This window comes from Sceloporus undulatus, chromosome 1 (genome assembly GCF_019175285.1).
Source record: "Sceloporus undulatus isolate JIND9_A2432 ecotype Alabama chromosome 1, SceUnd_v1.1, whole genome shotgun sequence".
Lineage (NCBI taxonomy): Eukaryota > Metazoa > Chordata > Lepidosauria > Squamata > Phrynosomatidae > Sceloporus > Sceloporus undulatus.
Genome location: NC_056522.1, coordinates 96,045,487 through 96,071,101, shown reverse-complemented (window position 1 = coordinate 96,071,101; position 25,615 = coordinate 96,045,487). Strand labels below are relative to the sequence as shown.

At 42.3% G+C, this 25,615-nt stretch overlaps 1 protein-coding gene across 3 annotated transcripts in view; it reads right to left on the bottom strand.

Annotated features, from left to right (window-relative positions):
* Positions 1 to 17,973, bottom strand: part of SLC18B1 (solute carrier family 18 member B1) — a 36,570-nt gene extending 18,597 nt beyond the window's left edge. Inside the window, exons 1-5 of one of the 3 annotated variants that reach the window (XM_042445423.1) lie at positions 17,814 to 17,973; positions 12,151 to 12,290; positions 10,021 to 10,116; positions 8,251 to 8,324; positions 6,297 to 6,444 (exon numbers count right to left, since the gene is read on the bottom strand). In XM_042445423.1, the coding sequence (XP_042301357.1) occupies positions 6,297 to 6,444; positions 8,251 to 8,324; positions 10,021 to 10,116; positions 12,151 to 12,290; positions 17,814 to 17,862 (507 nt within the window). In that variant the 5' untranslated portion in view covers positions 17,863 to 17,973. Of the gene's footprint in view, positions 1 to 6,296; positions 6,445 to 8,250; positions 8,325 to 10,020; positions 10,117 to 12,150; positions 12,291 to 17,813 lie in introns of those variants that run through there. The other 2 variants (XM_042445424.1, XM_042445425.1) reach the window with 2 other exon arrangements.
* Positions 17,974 to 25,615: the final 7,642 nt, after the last annotated feature.

Below are 25,615 nucleotides of genomic sequence, written 5' to 3'. Positions count from 1 at the left end.
AACTGGGGTGAGGCATGCACTCTCAGCCCCAGAAAACACCATGATAGGGTCTCCTTAGGATTGCCATGAGTCAGAAACAACTTGAAGGCACAGAACAACAATATAAGCTAGAACTGCCAGTCACAAAACTGTATCCCTCTCCTCCTTCCCTTCCCTTATTTTGGTATTTTTCTTATAGAGAGAGCTTGGGGAGAAATGTGTCAGTTTGGGGAATCATGCTGTCTGGTCCCTCCAAATCCAAATTGCTACTGAATTGTCAGGAGTAGATTCAGCTCACTTTTAGTAAGTCCTACTTTGATTTGGACATCTCTCAGATCTGCCCAGATGAATCCAGTTTGGTTCAGGATTCATCTGAATACAGCCCAATAAGAGACTTAGCCCAATAAAATACATATTTTAAAATCAGCATTCCAAAATAGTAATGTAGGGGCTTCTTTTTTTGTAAAAGAAAAAGGGAAATGGGATGAGATACAGCACTAGAACCACTAAGGAAGATAAGTTAATGTGCTTGAAGAAAAATGTTTTTTAAAATATATTATATGAGTTTATTAATATAAACATTTTACCTTAGAAGCCAACAAATTAATCACACCCTGTCTCAAAAATGTTCTCAGCTATTAACTAATCCCTCATATACATATATATCATATTTCCAGTGCTTGAAGAGAAATGTATGCTACTAGTTTTCATTTTCTCTGGTTTAGTGCAAATCAGTCAATAGTTGAAACTGTCAGCTGCTAAAGCAACAACACTGTTCTTTTCATTTAATTAGTTACAGACATTTTCCACATAAAACCAAACTATCAAAACCTCTTCAACTCTCTCCAGATGAATCTTTCTTGAAAGCATTTTTGCGTGTTAAGACTCTGCCAAAATATTACCAGGGTGTGAAGAGGCCTCCCAGTCCACAAGGGGGCATCTGTCGGGCACAGACAGGATGCCATTTGGCCTTTTGCCCCATGCCAATGCTTTGCTGTATTCAGAAAATCCAAAGTGCACCTTCTTGTTGGCAATCAATGCAACAGAGACTGTACTCTCCCCCTTAAGGAATCATTAACATCCTACTCTTTCTTTTCCTACTGCCTGACACATGGGAGAGGACAAAACACTTTTCCTGCAAATATTTTATATACCACAACTAGGCCAATAACCTAGCTGATAGGAATGTGAAAATGCATGTGTGTAAATGTGTATGTCATATGTGAGTGGTTTCTTTCTGTACCCTCCCTTAGAACCAAGCCAAAATTGAACAGGCAAACTTGTTTCCCTTTCCTCCTTTCGGTTTACAGTGGCCACTATCTATGGTAGCCATTGGGAAAAAGAGAGGGCTGAAGTAGACTGGAAGAATATGTTCTCCAGATAAAAGAATCTTGGAGAGAATTGCAGCTGGGAGTTACACAAAGAGAGAAATGGAGCACTTGAATATATCACACATGATGAATTTCTCTTAATTTCAAATGAAAAGAAAATGGGGCCAGAACTCATTTACGTGAATTTGCTAGTTCAGCGAATTTACACAAATGCGAATTGCGGTCGAACTGGCTTCTCATTGCCCGAAAATAGCATGTCATTGCCTGAATCTGTGTGTGGCAGTCTATCACACAATAACGTTAAAGCCCATGATTGCGTTCGGACGGACTTCTCATTGCCCGAATTTGCGTGTGGTAGTCTATCATGCAATAAAATTAAACCCCATGATTGCGTTCGGATTGCCATTGGATTATACTTCCAATTTCCCTTGTCTGATAAAATCTCTAGTGGAGCCTTGGTATTTGCTAGGGTTGGTTCTGAAATGGGTACCTAATGGTACCCATATCTAATGGGTACCTAAACCTATGGATGCTTGTCATGCCTCCAGAGCATCTTTGATGCTCTTGAGACATATATTTAGTTGACATTATATTAGCTTTTCTATGTATTAGTTTAGAAGGGGAAATAGAGATCTACAGCTTTAAGAAGGACAAGGATTGTGGGAAATCCCAGGGTCTCTTACTGTCTCCCTCTAGTTATTTTCAGTGTAGTAAGATTTCAGCCAAGTCAGACCTGGAGAGAGTATTTTCCTTTGACAAAAAGATAAGTCCACAAAAGAAAAAAAATAAGTCCACAAAAGAAGAAAGATACAGTGGTGCCTCGGGTTACGAAATTAATTCGTTCCGCCGCGGCGTTCGTAACCCGATTTTTTTCGTAACCCGAAAAAGCCATAGGCGCTAGCGCTGGAAAGCCGCGTTTCGTGCGAAAAAGCGCCGAAAAGCACCAAAAAATTTTTTCGTAAGCCAAAAAAAAAACGTAACCCGGAACAGTTTTTTCCTATGGGATTTTTTCGTATCCCGGAAATTTCGTAAGGCGGTGCTTTCGTATCCCGGGGTACCACTGTAGTCCTCAAAAGAAGAAAGAATCCACCAAGAAGAGAGAACAAGGTATTAGGAAGGACTATTAAGAAAAAGGAGATCAGTTTCATGTTTGTGTTTATAACCAGTAAAGCTTTTGAAACTTAAGAAATTTTTGGACAAGTCTTTTGTTCTGGCTGTGTTCCCGAGAGCCAGAGGCCTTACTACATCCAAAGTCCATAGCATCGCTCTTGGGACAAAACAATGCTCAAGTCCCATTAAATACAATTGCATAGTAAAATAGTGTTCCTTATATAAAACAGTGTTTCATATATAAAATAGCAATATCAAAGTTTGATTTTGGGAATTTTTCTATTATTTTCAAACCATTGATGCTTAAATTCGTGGATAAAGAATCTGTGGATATGGAGGTCCGAGTTAATTTTCTACCAACAGGTCTATGAACCTCTTGTGAGGGGAGAAGGAAAATGTATCAAACTAAGTGATGTGGTGGGTGGGATTGGGACTGGATTCTTTCATGCAGTATGTCAGCAAAATATATGGGGGCAATGTTTAATTTTTAAAGACAGATCTGCCCATTCTGTATCTGAGTAATGATTAATTTTAGTTGATGGTTCTCCTCCCTCTCTTTCTCCTCTATAGGAGTAATACACCACGGGAAGGCATAGAAGTGGGACTTCTCTGCTGTGGTACCCCTTTGTGAAAGGATTTCCCTTTGGGGATCTAACTGGAGGTACTGCTTGTGGCTTCATCCTGTCACCAAGCTAAAATATGGCTTTGTGATCTGACTTCTTCTAAATGTGTATTTACATGATTTTAAATTGCTTTAATCTTTAAACTTGTTCAATTGCATAATGTTTTAGCCTGCTTACATTATTTTTGTTTTCTCAAATTCTATACTGTTTAAACTGTCACATGTATTTTTATTACATGTTTCTAGTGAATCATGTCTTCTCATGATATGTCCAAAACACAGTAGTCTCAGTTTAGTCATCTGGGCTTCTAAAGAGAGTTCAGGCTTGATCTGCTCTAAGACCCATTTATTTGTCTTTTTAGCAATCCAGCATAGCTGCAGATCTCTTCTCTAGCACCACATGCCAAATGAGTTGGTTTCCTTCCCATCAGCTTTCTTCACTGTCCAGCTTTCACAACCATACATAAATATTGGCAATACGATGGCATGGACCATCCTAACTGTAGTATTCAATGATATATATATTTACACTTAAGTATCTTGTCTAGTTCCTTCAAAGCTGCCCTTCCAAGTGCTAGTTTCCTTATGATTTCTTTGGCCCGTTACAGACCGCCCAAAAGGGGCGGTCTTGGGCCGCTGCCGGTTGCAGTGCGGAGGAGCCGCAGCAGCCAAACCGCGCGACCCCTCCGCGCTGCAAAAAAGGAGTGCAGAAATTGCACTCCTTCCGGCAACCCGGAAGAGCTGCCACAAGTGCCAAAGCGCGCACTCGCAACGGCTCTTCCGGGTTTAGACGTCCGGATGCTGCACGTCCATTACGTCAAGATGGCCGCGCCCGTCTGTATAGGGCGCCGCCATCTTGCCGTACAGAATACGCGCGAGGGGCAAGGCGCGTCCGGAAGCGCCGCCTCTCGCGCGTATTCCTGGCGCAACGACGGCGCCGCTTAGGCCTGTTTGTAAGGCACCATAATTATTATTTATTATTAACCTTTATTTATGAAGCGCTGTAAATTTACACAGCGCTGTACATGCAATCTTTTTAGTTAGACGGATCCCAGCCCTCGGGCTTACAATCTAAAAAGACATGACACAGAAGGAGAAGGAAGTGGTGGCGGGAAAGGGTAAGAGATCCAGCAGTTCCTCTCTATCTCCAAGGCCTGGACCAAGGCAGATGGACTGGCGGGAGGGCTTGGCTTCATAATGGATGGTTAATCATTTTCCAGGGAAAATACATACTCTCAAGTAGGATAATACATATACAGTACATAGCAATACAGGAAATGGTTTGATAAACAGGCACCAAAAGAACATCAAATAGTAAGCGACAATTATGCAATGGTAAGTGACAATTATGCAATGCCTGGGAAGGCTTCTCTGAACAGGATGGTTTTCAACTCCGTTTTGAAGCTGGTTAAAGAAGTGATGGCTCTCGCTTGTGGGGGAAGAAGGTTCCAGGAGTGAGGGGCAGCAAGTGAAAAGGGGCAAATCTGGGATGGGGCAGTGGAAATCCTGGGCTGAGACAGCAGACCTTGACTACCAGAATGGAGGGCCCGAGTGGGAAGGTGAGGAGAAAGAAGGTCTGATAAGTAAGGAGGGGCCAGTCAATGGAGGGCTTTAAATGTCGATAGCAGGAGCTTATACTGAATGCGGAAAGGGAGGGGGAGCCAGTGAAGGGATGCCAACACAGGAGAGATGTGGTCAGCGTGGTGGGTGGAAGTGATAATGCATGCAGCTGAATGCTGAACAGAGATTAAAGGACGGAGGTGAGAAAGAGGAAGCCCAGCCAGGAGGACGTTACAGTAATCAAGTCGTGAGATCACTAGGGCATGGACCAGGATCTTGGCAGTAGAGGCGGAAAGATATGGTTGGATTTTGGCAATATTGTACAAAAAGAATCTACAAGCCTTGGCTGTGGTCTGGATCTGAAGGATACACGACAGAGAAGAGTCAAAGATAAAACCAAGACTGTGGGCTTGCTGGACTGGTTGAATAGAAATGTTGTCCACAGAGACAGAAAAGGAGAGTTGAAGGGTGGGCTTAGGAGGAAAGACAAGAAACTCTGTCTTGGACATGTTGAGCTTCAAACACCAATGGCGCATCCACTGCGAGACAGCTGTGAGGCAAGACAAAACTTGCTGTTCAAGCCTTGGAGAAAGGTCAGGGGCGGAAAGATACAGCTGGGTGTCATCGGCATACAGATGGTAGGAAAAGCCAAAAGAGCTAATGAGTTTTCCTAAGGACAGTGTGTAGAGAGAAAACAGAAGGGGACCCAGAACAGAGCCCTGGGGAACTCCAACAGATAAGGGACTGCAGTCCCCACTCTGATTAATGGTTGAGCCAAGGTATGAAAAATCATCTGTTTTAAAGTTATGTAAATCATCTGTGATCATTTTTGTTTTCTTAATGTTCAATGGTAAACCTACCTTTACACTTTCTGCTTTGACTTCTTTCAATAATCATTTCAAGTCTTTGCTATTTTCTGCTAGTAATATGGTGTCATCTACACATCATAGATCATTGCTGTTCCCTCCTGATTTTCATGCCTCTTCCTTCCAAGTCTAATCCTGCTTTATGTACTATATATTCAGTGTACAAATGAAGTAGATAGGGTGAGAGAATACAGCCATGCTGACCCATTACCAAACGGAAATAATTCTGTTTCTCTATATTCTGTCCTAATAGTAGCCTCTTGTCCCGAGTTCAGTTTACAAATGTTGTGGCACACCCATTTCTTTAAGAGTGAACCATAGCTTACCACGATTTATATAATCATGGGCATTACTATACTCCAAGTTTTTTTTAAAAAAAACTTCTGTGGTACACTCCATTATCCAGTGTATGTTTGCGATTAATCCCTATTGCCTCTTCCTTTCCTGAATCCAGCTTGGGCATCTGGCATTCTTATTCCACATATGGTGAGCATCTTTTTTGTAGAATTTTGATCCTCATTTTGTTTGCATGGGAAATGTATGCAATGTACTGTGATTATTGCAATCCCTGGTACCTCCTGAGACCTCAAGATAAAAGTTGGTATTTAAATATTTTAGATCAGTCATTAAGTACGTCCTGTAATAGTAGGAGCCAAATTACATTTTACATTGTAAGCATGATTGCACTGATCATAATTAGGTTGTTAAATTTTGTTTCTATTAGCCCATCTGCCCCTATCTTGCCCTGCTGCTTCCACTGTGCCAGTTAACACCTCAAATTTTACATTAACAGGGGTTTTCGAAGTCACTGATCAATATCATACATACCAGAACTGTAGCTATGTTGTTAGGGAACGCCTTTGCAAGAATAGAAAATGAGGAAGTCATTGCTGCAGCAAAACCAATCGCGTCCACTGCTCGGACCAAAAAACAGAGTCCTATGAAGATGGGTCCATCAGGTGCTCTGTCCAACAGCCTAAAAAGAAAACATATTCAACTCCTCAGTGTCTTATGTACAAACATAATTGGTACAGATGCAATACCTCACTTTGTATGGTGTAAGTAGCATAAGCAGAGTTGGAAAACCTTCCTTCTGTCAAGGGCCAATGTAGTGGTTAAATTGTCAAACTAAGACAAGGAAGACATAAGTTCAAAGTTCTACATGATAAAGAAAACTCTTTAGGTGAACCAACAGTTATCTAGGAGCACAAACTATCCCAGGTTGTTGTGAAAATTAAAAAAGCAGAGAGGATTCAAGAGGAGAAAAAGTGTGAAAAAGCTCTCCTTTGGGAGCAATCTTCCAGGGAGTTGCCTAATGATGATAGGCAAAAACAGAGTCAAAAGTAAGTGTTTCAGTAGGCACTTATCTTCTCCCTCCCTCCATTCTGTTGCCTGCCTCTTTCTTCCATCAAAGTTAAAAAAAAATGGCAAGAAATACCATCTCTCTGGGTCTGCTTTTAAAATAGTTACCTATCCAGCCATGTGGAGGTCTAAACTGTATTTAACAGTTATAAGTGTTTTGTCTTAAAGAGAAGTGTTTGGATTAAATTTCATGGACCACATCTACAGGAGAACATTTTTCCAGGTGAGATTGTACAACTGTCCTTATTATTCAAATTGCTTTCTGTACCAGTATAATTATGCAATGGGATATTGTAGCACCTCTGAGACTAAGTAAAAGAAAATGGTAGTAGTATGAGCTTTTGTAGACTTGAGCCTACTTCATTTCATTTTTGCATACTGATTTTTCCAGACTAACAGTTTGAGACTGCTTTAACTGCCTTGACTCAATTCTGGGAACTGTAGTTTTGTGAGACATTTAGCCTTCTCTGTCAGAGATCTCTGATGCCACAATAAACTAAAATTCCCAAGATTCCCTAGCACTGAACCAGGGGCAGTTAAAGAGATCTCATTGGATTATTTCTGCAGCGTGTTTTGGACCATAGCTATGTCTTTGGATTCTACCAATATAACTACATAGTCATCACATTAGAGAGCAGCATGTTGTAACATCTTCTTCATACAAATGATAAAATAAGCCATGCTATACTCATTTGCACTCAGGTTATATTGCACTATATCGTATAAGAGACAGAAATTTACATTTCCAACTGTGACCAAAAACAGTGGCAACAGTGGATGTGAATCTGAAGATATCTCAACAACATAGATTCAGCATCGTGGATAGCTCCTTTGAGAGTAAAACCAGAGGCATAATCCATTCCCACTGCCAAAGGAGCCACCTCACTGACCAAAAAGCAGGAGACCATTGGCCAGTATTCTATCCTGTCAAATATATCAAGTTTAGGAAAACGGTAATGGCTTAAGGATTGCAGATTATCACCACAAGAGACAGGGAAAGCTATATGAGAGACAGCAAAAAAGATGGGGCATGCTCCTAGCCAAGGCTTTTATCTTAAAATTGTTCAGCCTGAAAAATGAAATTTTACAGGCTGTTCAAATGACACTCTCTTCCCCTTGTAACCCTTACATTTGTTTTACCACAGCTGCTTTCATCTTATGTCTTATCAGCCAAATTACATTAAGAAAAAATATGAAACAGGTTTAAAGGCCATTTTGAATGACAGCATTAGGGGTTCTTGGTCTGAAATCACCCCAGAGAAGTCCAGATATCAAGAACGGAGTCAAGGTTCGATTAAAAAAAACACATGACTTTAATTTATCAAAACCATAATATGCTAAGAACAAGCCCCATAAAACACAGTTTTTTTTAAAAAAAAAAGTTATGTTGTATGTTATGTGTGTGCATGTATGTACTCACCCAAAGAGAACAGTAATAAATCCTGAGACAAACATTCCAGAAACGAACATAAATTTTGCTCCAATCTGTACAAGCTGCAATTGTTGAATACAAGTGTTACACTTCCATAATATCAAAGTCATTTAAAATAAGCTTTCTATTGAAGACATACTACAAAAATTCACTGCCTTTCTTTCAGTTTACAGAAAAGGACAAGTGCACTAGCAAACCCCCACCCCACCCCACCAACTTACATCCTGCTCATTATCATATCTAAAATATTATAAATGGATACGTGAATTAACCTAGTTTCAGAAATAGAAGGAAACTGGTACAAGGAAACTGCTGAAACAGTTTTCAATACTCTTTGCCATCATTAACCCCATATTTGATTGCAGTACTCTTGTCCATGTCACAACAGTGATTTGGACAATCTTCTCAAAGTACTGAAGAAAATCACAAAGCTATCTGCAAGCACTGTAATAAAATGGCAGGATGAACTGAAATAGTTAACCATGTTCACTGAGACAAACCTAATCCCATACAGTATTAGGATTGATGAATCCCAATAAACATCTGAAACAAAAGTTGCATTGCAGCTATATTGCTGGAGCTACGGTACTTAAAAAAACTAAATCACAGGAAAGCCCCTGGTTATCCTTTCACTTGTAGATTTGTTCAAAGCACTCTCCAACTGAATGTTTTCATTAAACATATATGGTACCTTTTCTTCCGAAACTAGCGCTCAACAACTAAAACATAAAAGCTGATCAATAAAAGGGATTATCAGCCAGTTCAAATGCATCCAAGTTGAGTTTGGAAAAGTTACTACTTTTGGATTTTGAGTGCACAGATTCTGTGAGTTTCCATGTGTTCTGTCCCTAAAAAATGTAGGGCAATTCAAGTTTCCTAAGCCTTTGTTAAGGAAACAAAAATATTTAAATATCAAAGCCAAGCTTGTTAGGGTCTTGCTTTAAATCAGCAGAGTAGCAGAAAATGTGTCCTTGTCTAACTATGCTTCTCTAAGAACTGAGACTGACTCAAAAACACCACAAGTAGCTTCCAGTTTAAAACAAAAGTTTACTAATGGTTTTAATCTACATACTGTATACATAGAAGCTATATCCTAATCTAGCTAATGAACAGTTCAGGTAAAGAAGAAATCTTTATTTTACCATCTTTCCAAAAGAAAATTGAGAGAGGAGGAAGATGGGGAAAACCCAACAGTGCAGGAGAAAATCTTTGTATGTGTGAGTACTACTCAAAAGGGGGAGTGACCTGAATCACATGGTTTATAAAAACTATGGATGCTGGCCATGAAAGCCTTGGACTTCATGTCACATGGTTTGTTTACCAATTTGCAAAGTTATTGTCCTTTGATTCAGTAGGAACAAATGGGATTTTGCTGGAGGCGGGGACAGCAGGACTTACATGCAGGAAAATCTATCTAAGGAGGAGAAAAGAGAATGCAAAAAAAAAAAAATCCAACAAAAAAACAAGCTCTACCTCTAACAGCAACTGAGTTTAAACATCCAAGGTCTGTCTGAACTGAGATTATATAGAACAGGTACTGTGGAAGTCATTTGTGGCAGCTACCCCACAAAAATGAAAACATGCTCTGTGAAATGTTGTGAGACATTAGGAAGTTTGATCATTATAGTACTTGAGTCAGTACTGTAACACCGTAATGCGGTGGGTGGGCGGGAGATGAAGATGCTACAATGAAACTTTTGTCCCACTTCTCTGGACTGTACAATATTGTCATATAGACATTCTGGCAAAGATACTTACATATTTGCCCATTATCAAAGATGTCAAGAAGTTGAATAACGCAAAGCATCCAAAAATGAGTCCAACTACTGTACTGCTAGCACCTTTCTTTTCTGCCTTAATAAAAAGATAAAACACAAAAAGGTTCAGACCATGAGAGCCTGTGGCATGCAGGAAATAAGGAAATGGCTTGAATTTGGGTGGGGGGAGTGCCTTTAGACGTCAGAATACTATTAGGACTCCCTTCATATCATACAGCAGACGGTGAAGCCTGAGATCACAAAAACACAGCAGCAACAACCATATTTTGCAGACCTCCTGGATTTTCTGTATAAATTTGAGGGTGGGAGAAAGAGGGAAAGGAAAGTCACATAAGAACTCCATAACCATCTCATATTCTATCAGGCACCAAAGCTTGGAAAATTTAATTTGGGGGCTACAGTTCCTGAAGCCAGCATGATGATTCAAAAAGGTAGCTTTTCCAAGCTCTGTGGAGGCACATTGACAAGCAGTTTTATTTTCCATCAAAGAACGTGTGCTGTGAAGGCTTGCAAATGGACATGAGAAGGAAAGCCATACAATCCATATCTGCTCCATACAGTATTTTATATGCATGGATTACAGAAACCACCTAGATTTTAAATACAGAGATGTACTTGGTTCAGTAACTCTCATATGTGAAATGTCAAAATATCATACTATGGAAGAATACTGAAAGAGGTCTAAGTTTCCCAACTCTTTGCTCAAAGAGAGTACATGTCAGATACTTACTGATGATGATGATTTTAAGTGAGAGACCAGACCCAGGACTTCTAGGAAGTTTTATTCTATTATCTGAGTGATCCCCCGCCCCAGATTCCCAAAACACTCCCAAACACATCTCTAATTTATAATATACATTTGTCCCCAATAGAATATTGTTTCCTGTGATTTGTACTGTACATACTCAATATAAATTGAAATATTTATGCCCAAAATTGACCCTAAAATCCTGGGTCAATTTATATGTGGGTCAATACAATAATACTGCTTAGAAAGGTCCTGATAGAAAAGCTCCACACCAATGCCCCACTCTTTGTGCCTTGGCAGTGATCTCTGAAAAAGCTGCCAAGGCAGGGAGGGTGTGTCTGTGTGTGAAAGAGATGATTCTCTTCTCAATTCGATGTTAAAAACTTCCTTTCCCATCCTCCTCTGGATCTCTCTGACCACCAAAACCCATTTTCCCTCCATTTCTTTCCCTTCTCAATCCTATGTTAAAATTTCCTTCACCAGCACCAAGGAAGTGGTGTTTGGTGGTCAGGAGAAATCCAGAGAGGGAGAAGTAGGAAAGGAAGTGGTGTTTTGTCCTTTAGATCCTTTGTTACATCCCCTTAGTTCTACCCTCGACTTATCCACTAGTCATGCCAAAATCCATGATTCTGGCCCTAAAACTTTCCCTTGATTTATACATGAGGTTGATTTATAATTCAGTATATATGGTACTCTGATAATGTACACACAATATTTGTGTACTGCTTTCCTGTATTGTTTTGAAAATATTTGAGAATTTTCATCAGAATGAAGGGAGAGAGATAAAGAGCGCACTGAAATATTTTGAAGCATGGTGTCTATTGTACTACAACTTCATTTATCTCTGATCACATTTGCTGGAGCTGTTGGGAGCTAGAGTCCAACACTACCAGAATGCCCTATTCTCATTGCAAAGCAATGGCAGATGCCAGAATTTTTTATTTAATGTGACATCTTTCTTTCAGTGGGACCCAAACTGCTGAAAGATAAGATGGATCAGTAGAGTTAAGTCTCAGACACTGTTTGGTTTATCTTCTTCTCTTCTTTGTACTTTTCCATGAGATTTGCTAACCAACTTAGCTGTGTTTTGGAAGCATCATAATCATTATGAATCATTCATCTCAGTCCACACAGCATTTATTGTTGCAAACCAAGTATTACCATGGAGAACAACAACAAAATTATCATTTTCCAGCAACAACCTGTAATACTTTCATTGAGAAACAGATTTTTTCACACCCAAAATACAGGCTGTTCCAAAGATAAGTGACACATGTTACAATTGCTGTACTAAGTCCAATCGAGCATTCACCATTAAACAATTCTGTAACAGGATTTTAAAACAGTTACGTATTTATTTACCTCGCTTGGAAAAAAGGGTCCCAGGACTGAATAGCAGATCATTGAACTGAAGTTGACAGATGCTGTTGCTATTAATATATATATCTGTTCTTTGCTGAGCCTCCTGGATTCATTGTTGGCAACCTGTGCTTGGTCATTGTCTTAAGAGGAAAAAAACTATCTTAAAATACAAGCAGCTAAGCACCTTTCAGTTTTAAAAGTAGGAAATAAGCCTCTTGGAAGTATAGATTTCCCAAGGAGCAAAGAAATGCAGAAACAGAAGAAATACCTCTTTTAGTAAGTGTGAATATACCTCCTGATATTTCAGGGCGAAACTTGAGGCCACAGAATAGATACTTATGATAGAGGTGAGCCAGAGCAGCTCTTGGTTCAACTAACCATGTAACAGGTGTAAGAGCAACCTGGGTGGGCCATGAATCTGAGTAAAACCCACCTAACAAGATAAAATAGCAACCCAGAGACTAGGGTAAAAAACTCAGAGCAATTTTCAGTAGCCCAGCAGGTGGCAAAAGGTGTCCAGCCATTGGAGCCATTTCCACCAGGACTTGAATCCCAAGTGAGCATACCTATAACATACATGACACTGGGGCAGTGTTTCCAGGCCATCTTTTGCTACTGGGCCTTCTAGAAGGCGTACTGCCAGAGAATAGGTAATTCCCCAACCCACACTCCATATTGCTGCTGTGCTTGATGGCATGTACCAATTTCTGCTCCAGGGGGCATAATGGACCCAAATACACCTCTTCTCTCAGTCCCCTTCCGTCTTGTTTTTTTAATACACCAACATTGCAAATTGCAACACAAACATGATCACCTGTGAGAGTTTATTCAGATGGTGAAAAAAATCCTGAATAAACATGAAATTAACCTCTGTTGTTCACATGCACTTTGAATGCATCTGCTAAAGTTTTTTTTATTGATATACCCCAAACCCCACAAATCCCAGAACAATCAATCTTGGGATTTTTCCTGAGTTTTCCTAAAAGATTCGCGTTGTCGGCTGTGTGAATAACCAATGCAAACAGACCTGAGATAAACCAGGATAAAACTCTGCATGCCTTGAATGTGTTTCAGATACATCAGCATCATCACCTCTATCTTTATTCACAGTGCTGACACGTGTGAGCAACCGAACTCACAGAGATGCGGTTCCAATAAAATAATAGTGTGAATAACAAAACCAGAATGCATGAGTGAGATTATTTGCATAGCCGCACTAACAAAAACAATGTCTAAATACCCCTGAGTGAGACAGAGAGCCCTGAGACTTTAGCCTGGAGATGAGTAACCCTAAATGGGAATAGGACTGCAGTTTTCCTAATTTGAAGATGAGCTCTGGTCTCATGTTCATGGGACTATCCATAAGAAAGAAGGCATAAGTAGTAGATTGGATCCTGCTTCCCCCCTATCAAGAGCTTAAAAGGGATGTCTCTTTTAGAGCATTTTTGGAAGGGGCAATAGCATCTGCAATTATTCATTCAGGACTAATCCTTTTTTCTTTCAGAGCTACCGAACAAAGGAAGTCACTCCCTTGCAATAATAAGAGAATTAATAATGACAGCTGAAATCTCAAGGGGGCCCTTTCATGTTATATAATTACAGTGCTGTGATTCACCTTTCACAGCCTTGGTAACTTCTTAAGGAATCATGAGATTTGCAGCTAGGAAGGGCATTTCTCAGCCAGAGAGCTCTAGTGCCTCAATAAACTACAAAGCCTAGAATTCCACAAAATGTTACCATGGCTGTTGAAGCAGATTCATATGTGTTCTAACTGTACAGAGTAAGAGGGTCAAAGAACATTAGGCTCAACATGCAAATACCACACAACAAGCAGTAGGGTAGATAAGGAGGAGATATCTTTTTGTTTTTGAAGCAACACTAACAGGCAAAAGAAATGATATCCTGAGAAAACCCTATGAAATCAATAGAGTAACCCTAAGTCAACAGATTTATTACTCAGAGGTTGGTATTTTTAGTGCTACTACGTGAATAATCTCACTCACACAATCTGGTTTGGTTATTCACACTACTTTTTTTTATCAGAACAGCATCTCTCCGAGTTCATTTGCTCAAACGTGTCAGCACCGCAAATAAAGATGGAGTTTTTTGTGGTTTTTTTTGGGCTATGTGGCCATGTTCTAGAAGAGTTTGTTCCTGACGTTTCACCAGCACTTTCAGAGAAAGATGGAGCTGATGATGTGGATGTATTTGAAACATATTGCAGGCATGCAGAGTTTTATCCCAGGTCTATTTGCATCAGTTATTCACACAGCAGACAATGCAAATCTTTTAGGAAAACATTTGAAGAAACCCTAGATCAATTACCCTGGATTAAGTGGCTTTTTTGGCAGCTCCCCCCACCCCCCATAAAACTTACCTGAGTGCATTCGAAATGTACATGAACAACAAAGATTCAATTCACATTCTACTGGGATTATTTTCACTGTCTGAATACCACCACCCCCCTTAAAGGTACATACACACACACATGAACTATTACTTCTCACACACAGACATGAACAGCTTTGTTGTTGTGTGCCTTCAAGTAATTTCCGACTTACTGTAGAGCGACCCTAAAACAAATCTATCATGGAGTTTTCTTGACAAATTTCTTCAGAGGGGTTTGTCATTGCCATCCTCTGAACCTGAGAGAGTGTGACTTGCCTAAGCTCACCCAGTGGGTTTCCTTGGCTGAACAGGGATTCGAACCCTGGTTTCCCAGTGTCCTCCAATGGCTGAAACCATTACACCATGCTGGCCCTGTAATATGTACTACTACTTCTCCAGAAACACAGGTAGTATGGTTGAGCAATCAGAATATCCCATTAGAAGTAGAAAGAACCAGTTTAAATCCCCATTCAGCCATAAAATGCACTGGGGAACCACCAGTTGCAGTCTCCTAGCCCAGCTTTCCTCACAGGGTTGTTGTAAGGACAAAATGATGCAGAACCACTGCATACATTGCCATGAGTCCCTTGGAGGAAAAGTGGAATATAAATAAAAGAAAGCGCACACAGGAGTGCATTACAACCACCCAACAGTATTGTACCTTGTTGTTGCTTCAAGTAGTTTCTGACTTAAGACAACCCTAAGGTATCATGAGGTTTTCTTGGAAGGCGATTTGCCATTGCCATCCCCTGAGGCTGAGAAACTGTGACTTGCCCAAAGTCACTCACTAGGTTTACATGGCCGAGCTGGGATTCAAACCCTGGTTTCCAGAGTCCAACACTTAAGCCACTGCACCATGCTTGTACCTTGTTTTTATCTTTAACCAAAGGCAAACGGCCAGTATTAAGAGGTTTAATCACAGTATAACCTCTTTCCCATTTAACTAATTTATAACATAGTCTTTCCTGTGCATCTAAATAATTTTTGGTGCCTTTTTATTCAACTCTACTTACTCATTCAAAAATTAAGAAGGAACTTTCCACACCTGATGCAACAGGAAGAAACTATGGGGAATGAAATTAGGCAGTAAGGTATACCACAAAGTGCACCAGACACTGGCTGACATACTGTGCGGTTAGGCCCAACTAAAGGAGACCTATTCAATCAGTTGTTGACTCAACATGTTAAATAAATCCTACTGATTTGGTGTATTTTAGGCAAGGATAACAGCAGCTACAGGCCATTTAAAGGCAGCTGAGCAAGAAAGGGGACTCCTCAGCATCACAAAGACATTATAGAAAGAGCACAACCTGTGTGTGCCTTCAAGTTGCCTGTCGACCTCATTAATTTCATAGAGCTTTCTTGGGCAAGGAATATTCAATAATTTGCCAGCTCCTTCCTCTGAAATCTAGCCTACAGCACCTGGTATTCCTTGGCGGTTTCCCATCCTAGTACCAACTAGGGCTCACTCTACTTAACATCCAAGATCATCGGGGAGCTGATGCAGGCCCTAGTTGTTGTGCATCTTCGAGTTTTTTGAAACTTACGGCAACGCTAAAGCGATCCTGTCATGGGGTTTCTTTTGCCCAAGTCACACTCTCTCAGCCTCAGGGGAAGGCAAAGTCACTCAGTGGGTTTCACGGCCAAGCAGGAAATCAAACCTTGGTCTCCAGAGTTGTGGCCCAGCACTCAAACTACTAGCCATGCTGGCTTTGTAGTACTACCTAATTAATCCAAATCTGCTTCCTTTTCTTCCCTGCAGAGAACTAGCCCACTGAGTTAGAGATAATTAATGTAGACAAGTCACACACTCTCAGCCTCCAGGGAAGGCAAGGACAAAACCTCCTCTGAAGAAATCTTGCCAAGAAAACCCCATCATATGTTCACCTTAGCTAGTTAATAAAGCAAGTCACACTCTTTCAGCCTCAAGGGAAAGCCATGGCAAACTCCCCACTGAACAAATGTTGCCAAGAAAATCCCATGATAGGGTTGCCATAAGTAAAAAAAATGTCTTGAAGGCGCACACAGCAACATCAACAACTTCTTGTGAGCAGAGAATAGCCCACTGAGGCAGATTACTATAGGCAAGTCACACTCTCTCAGCCGCAGGGGGAAGCCACAGAAAACACTCCTCTGAACAAATCTTGCCAAGAAAAAAAACATGATAGATTACATAATTAATAAGGCAAGTCACACACTCTCAGCCTCAGGGAAAGGCAAGGGCAAACCCCCTCTGAACAAATCTTACCAAGAAAACCCCATGATATTATTAATATTCCATTTATTATTATGTTATGGTCACCATAAGTCAGAAATTGACTTAAAGGCACACAACAATTTCTTCTGTGCAGAGAAGGTATCTATTAATATATAGGGAAAGTATATTGTTTGCCTAGGTAGCTAATGAATATATAGGCAAGTAGCTAATTGAGGTAGTTAAAATAATAATAATAATAATAATAATAATAATGTATATTCCGCTTTTTCTCGAGGAATCAAAGCAGATTGCAACAGTAAAATGACACAGCATACCATTAAAATTACAATTAAAAAAGAAAAATCCCCAAACCCAGCCTTCCCCCAATCATAGGCAAGATATATTGCTTGCCTAGGTAGCTAATTAACAAAAAGGCAAGTAGCTAATTGAGGAAGTCATTAATATACAAACAGGGGATACTGCTTGTCTAGGTGGCTAATTAATATATAGCAGAGTAGCTAACTGAAGTAGCTTATTAACATACATGCAAGGTATACTGCTTGCCTAGGTAGCTAAATAATATATAGGTGAGTAGGTAATTCAGGCAGCAAACGAATATACAAGCAAGGCATACTGCTAATTAATACATAGGCAAGCAGCTAATCGAGGTAGCTAATTAATACACAGGCAAAGTATATTGCTAATTAATACACAGGCAAGTAGCTAATTGAGGTAACTAATTAATATACAGGCAAGGTCTGTTGCTAATTAATACACAGGCAAACTGCTAACTGAGGTAGCTAACTAATATTCAGGCAAGGTCTATTGCTAATTAATACTTAGACAAATAGCTAACTGAGCTAACTAATTAATATACAGGCAAGATATACTGTTAGTTAATACACAGGCAAGCAGCTAATTGAGGTAGCTAATTAATACAGGCAGGTCTCCTATATTCTAATGACGTTTGAGGGACTCCCAGAATTCCATAGCAAAGAGCCAGACAAAGAGTTAAAGCGCTGCCAAACCGAGTTATCTCTCCAGTGTGGATGCAGGGAGGAAAGCGAGGGAGACCCACCTGGGGGAAGCTCGCCTGTCTCCAGGCTGGACTCTTGTTGACTCCCCATGAGGGCCAGGAGGAGGGAGAGCAGGCCAGGAAGCAAGGCCCCCAGCCCACCCAGCCACCAGAGGCTGCTCGCTGCTGTTGCTGCTTTGCCCTAGTTTGGGAGAACGACGCCGGTCAGAAGCTGCCTCATTGGAGAGGGCCAGAGGCTGGGCTTGCTTTTCTTGCTTCTCCTCCTCCTCCTCCTCCTCCTTTTACATTTAAAGCTGTAAGACTCTGGTCGCCTTGGCTGCCAGCGGTGGAAGGGACTCTGGAGACCAAGGCCAGGGAAGCTCATGCTGCCCATTTCTTTCTACAAGATCTCTCACTACGATTATTATTATTATTATTATTATTATTATTATTATTATTATTATTATTTCTATCCAACTGCATCTGAGGAAGTAGACTGAAGTCTAGGGAAGTTCATGCTGCCCATTTCTTTCTCCCAGTTAGTCTCAAAGGGGCTAAAAGATCTCTCTGCGTTCTGGAGGCCAGGGTTGGAGTCCCACACTAGTCTTGGGCCAGTCACACTCTCTCAGCCTCAGGGGAAGGCCATGGCAAAACCTCCCCTGGCCCTGGACCAACCTTGCCAAGAAAACACCATGAAAAGGTCGCCCTGAAGTCGGAAAAAAGCACACAAGTTGGAAGGCACACAACAGCAACAACAAGCCCACTTAGGGCTACAGATGGCCATCTGTTTGGGGGAGCTTTGGTTCGGAGTTCCTGCATGGCAGAATAGGGTTGGACTGGATGGCCCTTGAGGTGCCTTCCCAATTTTCATGGTTATGTTTTCATGGGGTTTTGTGTATTCCTGCATGGCAGGGGGTTGGATTAGATGGCCCTTGATTCTATGTTTCATGGGGTTTTCTTAAGTGAGGAATCCCCAGAGATACTTTTTTTTGTCGGTCCTCTGTGTATCTTCAAGCAAGGCAACCCAGATGTCCTCACCACAAAGGAGGACAAGGGACCACAAAATGTAAAACCTTCAAGAAAAATGGAGGACATGACCCAGTAAAAGCTACAAACACTCACAGAAATGTAAATTCATGCTCCAAATGGAGGGTATTTTGAAATTCCTTTAGGACAGAAAATAAAAGCTAAGAACACTCATATCAATATAAATGCATGCTTCTTCATCATACTCAAAATGGAAGACATTTTGGAATTCCTCCTGGACAGAAGGCTGAAATGGAGGACACCGCCTGGAAAAGGTCACCCTTCAAGTCGTTTCAGGCTTATGGTGACTTTAGGCAAAGCTATCATGCGGTTTTCTTGGCAAGACTTTTTCAGAGGAGGTTTTGCAATGGCCTTCCCCTGAGGCTGAGAGAGTGTGACTTGCTCAAGGTTACCCAGTGGGTTTCCAGGAAGAGCTGGGAATCGAACCTGGTTTGCATTTAGGTTTTTTTTTAACGAAAACAAAAAAGTATGCACCTTTCTGCATAAAAAAATAATCCAAAACACTTTGGGTCACTTGAATTTGGGAATAATGCTGAACAGAAATGTTATTTTTCTTCTGCACTAGAGTAATTATTTGTCCTTGCATGCAAGTTGAAGATTTGCATCTCTGGGTGTATCTCCACTGCAGAAATAATGCAGTTTGACGCCACTTTAACTGCCTTGGTGCCATCCTACGGAATCCTGGGATCTGTAATTTGGTGAGGCACCTGCACTCTTTGGGCAGAAAAGGCTCAGGACCTTGTAAAAATCTACAAATCCCAGTATTCCATAGGAAGGAGCGACAGCACTTAAAGTGGGGTCAAACTGCATTATTTTGTCTCCCAGATGTTTTCCATTCCCAGATTCCCAGCCACTATGTGCAATGCTTAGGCAATCTAGAAATTGAAGTCCCAAGCATCTGGAGGGCCAAAGTTTGTAAAGCACTACTATGGACTACATATAGCTATTTCCAAAGCGTGGAATTCTGTAATCCTTTCTTACTCCAATGCACAACTGCTCCTCATTAACCCCTCTGCAATGCTCATCTACTCTGGTTAGGATGTTCTCTTTAGAGAATTAATCTGCTGCCCTGTGGTTTAAAACATAGCAGTAGTTCGACAGTTATGTTACTGCTTAATCCCCACAAAAGGAAGTGCAGAGGGAAGCCATAAAGATGTAACAGCCACATTAAAAGGTATTCAGAATATTTTGGGAAAAGGTGCTCTGAGGCCACTGAACTAATTTTAATCTCAGTTGAAAAGTAAAGGTGTTCAAGGCTCACCTGAACACTTTAGGATAAAAGGCAGAATCACATGCCATTAGGAAGGTAATTCCATAATTGTATGCACCAACCTAACAAATGTTAACAATAGACACATGACTGCAGAGGTATTTTAACATACAGGCAGGACTGATCATGGTGTGAGTGAAAGCAGTCCTTCAATTAATATGACAGTTTCAAGCCATTTAGAGCTTTAAAGCGTAACATCACTACTTGGAATTGGGCCTAGACACATGCCAGCAGCTAGCGCAGCTGGAAGAGAATTGGTCATATGCTTTCAGGGCGGCTCAGGCAACCTACTCCACATCCAGATGGTCACATTTTATAGCAGCTGCAGTTCCTGATTTTCTTCCAGACGAAACCCACTTGAAGTGTGTTGCATGACTGCAACTAGTATGGACATTAACAGTAGTGTAAATAACACTCCCAGTCCCTGTTGCTACCTGTGCCTCACCAGACTATTGAAAAACCAGAAGCAGCCCAAGTTGCAATCCCAGCTGGATGATCAGCCATCCTCCTTTTCCAGGACATGTCTACATTTCAACCTTTTGTCCAGGAGAAATTCCAAAAATGTGTTCCATTTAGAGTGTGACTAAGGAGCATGAATTTATATTTATATGAGTGTTTTGAGCTTTTATTTGGTAATGTCTTACATTTTTCTTGAATTACCTACTGGTCATTTTACAGTGCCTTGTCATCTTTTGTGGTGATGACATCTGATCGCCCTGGAACCCAGTCTCCACAAACTGATGCCATATCATATCTGTTCACTTTGAATACTTTGTGGCGCATGCAGAAGAGCATGGTACAACATTGTAGGTTAACTTTTGTGCATCCAAACCTTAGCTAAGAGTCTTGCCTGAACCAAATGTTAGCTTATTCTCCAGCCTTCATTTAGATACCTGTTGCAGACCTTCATTCTTTTGGCATCTGGCAGGTGGGGGGAGCTAAAACTCTATTGTCTGCATGTCTGTGGTGGCATCAAAGGCCAAACGTCTGGATGACCTCTCCCACTGGATTTAATATAGCGATTAAAAATATTGGAGGAGAAAATGGCATCAACGAACTGGAACCACCAAAATGTTATGCCCCTTAAGCCCAGGCTAGAAATTCAGGAGAGGAAGGCACCGTGGTATCAAAAACCAATGAGAAATCCAAAAGAACCAAATGGGTTGCAATACCACCATTCAGTCTGTGGCAGAAAAAACAAACCATTAAGGGTTCCTTAAGATGCCTTCATATTTCTGTATTCATTGTGATTAATCTGATCCTAAGACTTCCTTTGAGGCTGAGACATGGAAACCCACTGGATGACCTTGGGCAAGTCTCACACTCTCAGCCTCAGAGGAAGGCAAGGACAAACCCCTGTGAACAAATTCTAACATAATAGCTAAACCTTGGGATTGCCATATGCCAGAATGACTTGAAGGCACAGAATCCTACTTTGCCAGAACCACAGCCAGTTAAGTTTACTGTTTTTATTACTAGTATGTATGCAACCTCATCTGAAAAATCTCGTGATTATGCCAGGAGTATGCCTTTTACTCCCAGCCCCCCCCCCCCCGTCTGATAATTTCCCAAGACTCCTTCTCATGTGTGTTTTTTGTTTTGAGGACTAGACATAGGAGCTGTTCAGATGGGCGGCATGCAGCTGCCCCTTTACTGGTCAGATCTTTGCTGTAGCATCCGCATGCCACAGCACTGACCCAGCCTCTGGAGAGCACAAAATCGGTGCTGCATCGTCTAGATGCATCGGCGGAGCTGTGCCATGATGCTGCACACCATCCAGAAGAGCATGCGCAGCATCATGATGCGAATCATGGTATCCAGCATGTGGACGCTGCACTGTGCTGCACCCACAGGCCAGCACAAAGTACCGGTATGTATAAGCCCTTAGTTCTGTAATTATTTATCACCGAGGTAAAGTAAAAAACTATGTGGCTTTGCAGGATAATTTCTTGCTTATAAAATATTAAACTTCTGAAATGGGGACTTCGATGGTTTCACTTTGATATCCAGGACAACTCTAAAATAAATAAATAAACAGTATACTGTAACCGTACCCATTTAGCATACTTAAACAAAACAGCATTCTGCACTGCTTCTCTTGAGATAATACCTATAAATATGATTTCTTTTCAGGTGGCTGTTATTGAGCCTGATTTAATCATCCCAACTCCTTTTTTTCTTTGCTTTGAAACTACTCCAATTCAGACATGTTTAAACTCCACTGTAAAATTATTGCTCCTGAAAGCTTTCCATGGTACTTCCAGTCAGCAGGAGATCTGAGCCGCAATCCTAAGCATACTTAACTTAGAAGCAAATCCCATTAAAGTTAATAAGACTTTGTCTTCCACGTGTGTATTTAGGATAGGAATGCCTGTCACATTGACACCTTCATCCTGATAATACTTCTGCACCAATTAACCAAGCTGTAGTATAAAAGAGCACATAATGCATGCACTCTTAATACTAGTATGGCTACATGAAATGGGAGGCAGGGTTCCTATACCTTTATTTGTACAGAAGAGGAAATTTCAGCAAGTGTAATTTCTGCTAAAATTTCCTCTTCTGTACAAGTACAGGGGTACCCCGGGTTACGAAATTAATTCGTTCCGCCGCCGCTTTCGTAACCCGGAATAATTCGTAAGCCGAAAAAAGCCATAGGCGCTAATGGGGAAAAGCCGCGAATTCGTGTGAAATAGCGCCGAAAAGCACCAAAATTTTTTTCGTAACCCGAAATAACCTTCGTAACCCGGAACAGTTTTTTTGAATGGATTTTTTTCGTAACCCGGAAATTTCGTAAGGCGGCGCATTCGTATCCCGGGGTACCAGTGTATATGGTACAGGAGCTCTGGTCTCAGTTTCATGTGGCCATCCTACTTAACACAGTATTATTAATACAATTGAAGTAGCCCTTTATAATTAAAGGTAATTTGGTTAATGGATCTCCCCATTCCCATTTAGACATGTACACAGGATGACAATCCATATTACTTATCCATTATAAATGTTTATATATGTTTAGCCAACCAGCTTTATTCAAAATTATAACAATGATAAAGTTTAAAAGTGGGTATGTGTATTCTGATAGTTACTTTATTGGGTATTTTAAATATTATGGAAGCAGTTGAATAATATGTTCTGCAGTATAAAAATAAGGCACATTTTATTAAATCAATGTATTGTAAAAATCATTCCAGAAGACACAGAACTTTGCTGTTTTCTTATTTTATGTTTTTTGAAAATGTATTTGTTGAGGATTGACTGCTTAAATGTGATCAGTTAAGCAGATGTAGCCAACCTGTGGCCACACCAGATGTTGTTGGATGACAACTCCATCAGCCCCAGCCAGCATAATCAGCAATGAGAAATTATGGGAGTTGCAGTCCAGCAACAGCTGGAGTGCCCTAACTCTTGATTTGCCTACTCTGGATTTGAAGATACTGTACAAGTTGACCTGATATATAAGTCAAGGGAAGGTTTCAGGCTCAAAATCCTGGATTTTGATATGACTCGGGGATAAGTTGAGGGTAAAACTTAGGAGGTTATAAGGAAGGATGGAAAGGGGGAAATACCACTTCTGTCCCTCCTTCTCCAGACCTCTCCCAACCAATTCCCAGGTGCTGGAGGAGAGGTTTTATTGGATTGAGAAAGGAAGCAAGCAGATTTAAATTGAGAGTTGCTTCCATAGGAAGCAAAGTCTTGCAAAATGGACTGGAGAGATGATTTTAAATGGAGAGGGTTTTTTTGATAGGAAGCCAGGTCTTGCACAACGGATCAGAGAGAGAAGCAAGTGGATTTAAATTGAGAGTTTTTTCCATAGGAAGCCAGGGCTTGCAAAACGGACCAGAGAGAGAAACATGTAATTTTTAAATGGGGAGTTTTTCCGATAGGAAGCAAAGGCTTGCAAACAGACTGGCTGGGGAAGGAATTGGTGTTCAGTGGAGTTTGGGGCACCAGGCTTCCTTGCTTTAGGACCTTTCTAAACATTACTGATTTATTGACCCATATATAAGTCTACACAAAATGTTAGGGTCAATTTTGGGGCATAAATTTCTTGACTTAAAGTCAGGAATCAGATTATTCAGTCCAGTATAACTACCCATACTTTGATTCTAGGGTTGCCATAACCCGGTTGCAACCGGGTTTTTTCCCGGTTTTGGCTGCACCTGCCCGGTCACAGCACGGGTGCAGCCAAAAACCGGGAAAAGCCCGGTTGCAGCCCCTGCGGCGCTGCCCCCCTCCTCCTCCCCTGCGCATGGTCGCGCGGAGGAAAAGGAGGGCAGCGAGGCCTGAGGCGGAGGAGGCTGCAGGGAGGCGGAGCCTCTTGGGCGCAGCCGCGCCAACCTCACTGCCTCCCTGCAGCCTCCTCTCTCCTCCCTGGCCTCCGCGGGGGCCAAGAAGGAGGCGAAGCCCCGGCCATCGCCACCGGCCTCCTCCCTCCTTCCTGGTCCCTGCTGGGGCCAAGAAGGAGGAGAGGCCAGGGCGATCGCCGCCGGCCTCCTCCCTCCTTCCTGGTCCCGGCGGGGGCCAAGAAGGAGGCGAGGCCGGGGCGATCGCCGCCGGCCTCCTCCCTCCTTCCTGGTCCCTGAGGGGGCCAGGAACGAGGCGGCGATCGCCACCCCCCCCCACCTCCTTCCTGGTCCCGGGCGGGGGCAGGAACGAGGCGAGGCCGGGGCGATCTCCGCCGGCCTCCTCCCTCCTTACTGGTCCGTCGGGGGCCAGGAATGAGGCGAAGCCGGGCAATCGCCGCCGGCCTCCCCCCTCCTTCCGGTCCCTGCGGGGGCCAGGAACGAGCGAGCCGGGCGATCGCCGCCGGCCTCCTCCCCCTTCCTGGTCCCTGCTGGGGCCAGGAAAGGCAAGGCCGCGGCGATCGCCGCCGGCCTCCTCCCTCCTTCCTGGTCCCTGGGGGCCAAGAAGACGACGGGCATTGCTGCGCCTCCTCCCTCCTCCTGGTCCCTCGGGGCCAGGAACGAGGAGGCCGGGGCGATCGCCGCCGGCCTCCCCCTCCTTCCTGGTCCGCTGGGCCAAGAAGGACAGGCCGGGGCGATGCCGCCGGCCTCCCCCCTCCTTCCTGGTCCCGGCGGGGCCAAGAGGAGCGAGGCCGGGGGCGATCGCCGCCGCTCCTCCCTCTCCTGCCCTGTGGGGCCAGGACGAGGCGAGACCGCGGCGATCGCCACAGCCTCCCCCCTCCTTCCTGGCCCTGAGGGGGCCAGGAACGAGGCGAGGCCCGATCCTGGCCTCCGATCGCGGCGGGGCCCAGCGGTGAGGAAAGCCTCCTTAAGTGGAGGCTTTCCCTTGCTGCTTGGCCTCCGCTCCCCGCCGCGATCGCGGTAAAATGTAGGACACACTTTTTGTGTGTCCTACATTTGAAAATTTTGTTCTACATTTTCCCCGGTTTCGAGGTCCAGCACTATGGCCACCCTATTCTGGACTCATATTCTTCCCTATGCATTAACATCTGCAACCTACCCACATCTGCACTACAAAGTGAGAATTATGTATCTTGCTCTGAAATACAAGGTAGTGCAGAAATGTTATTATAACTCCTGTA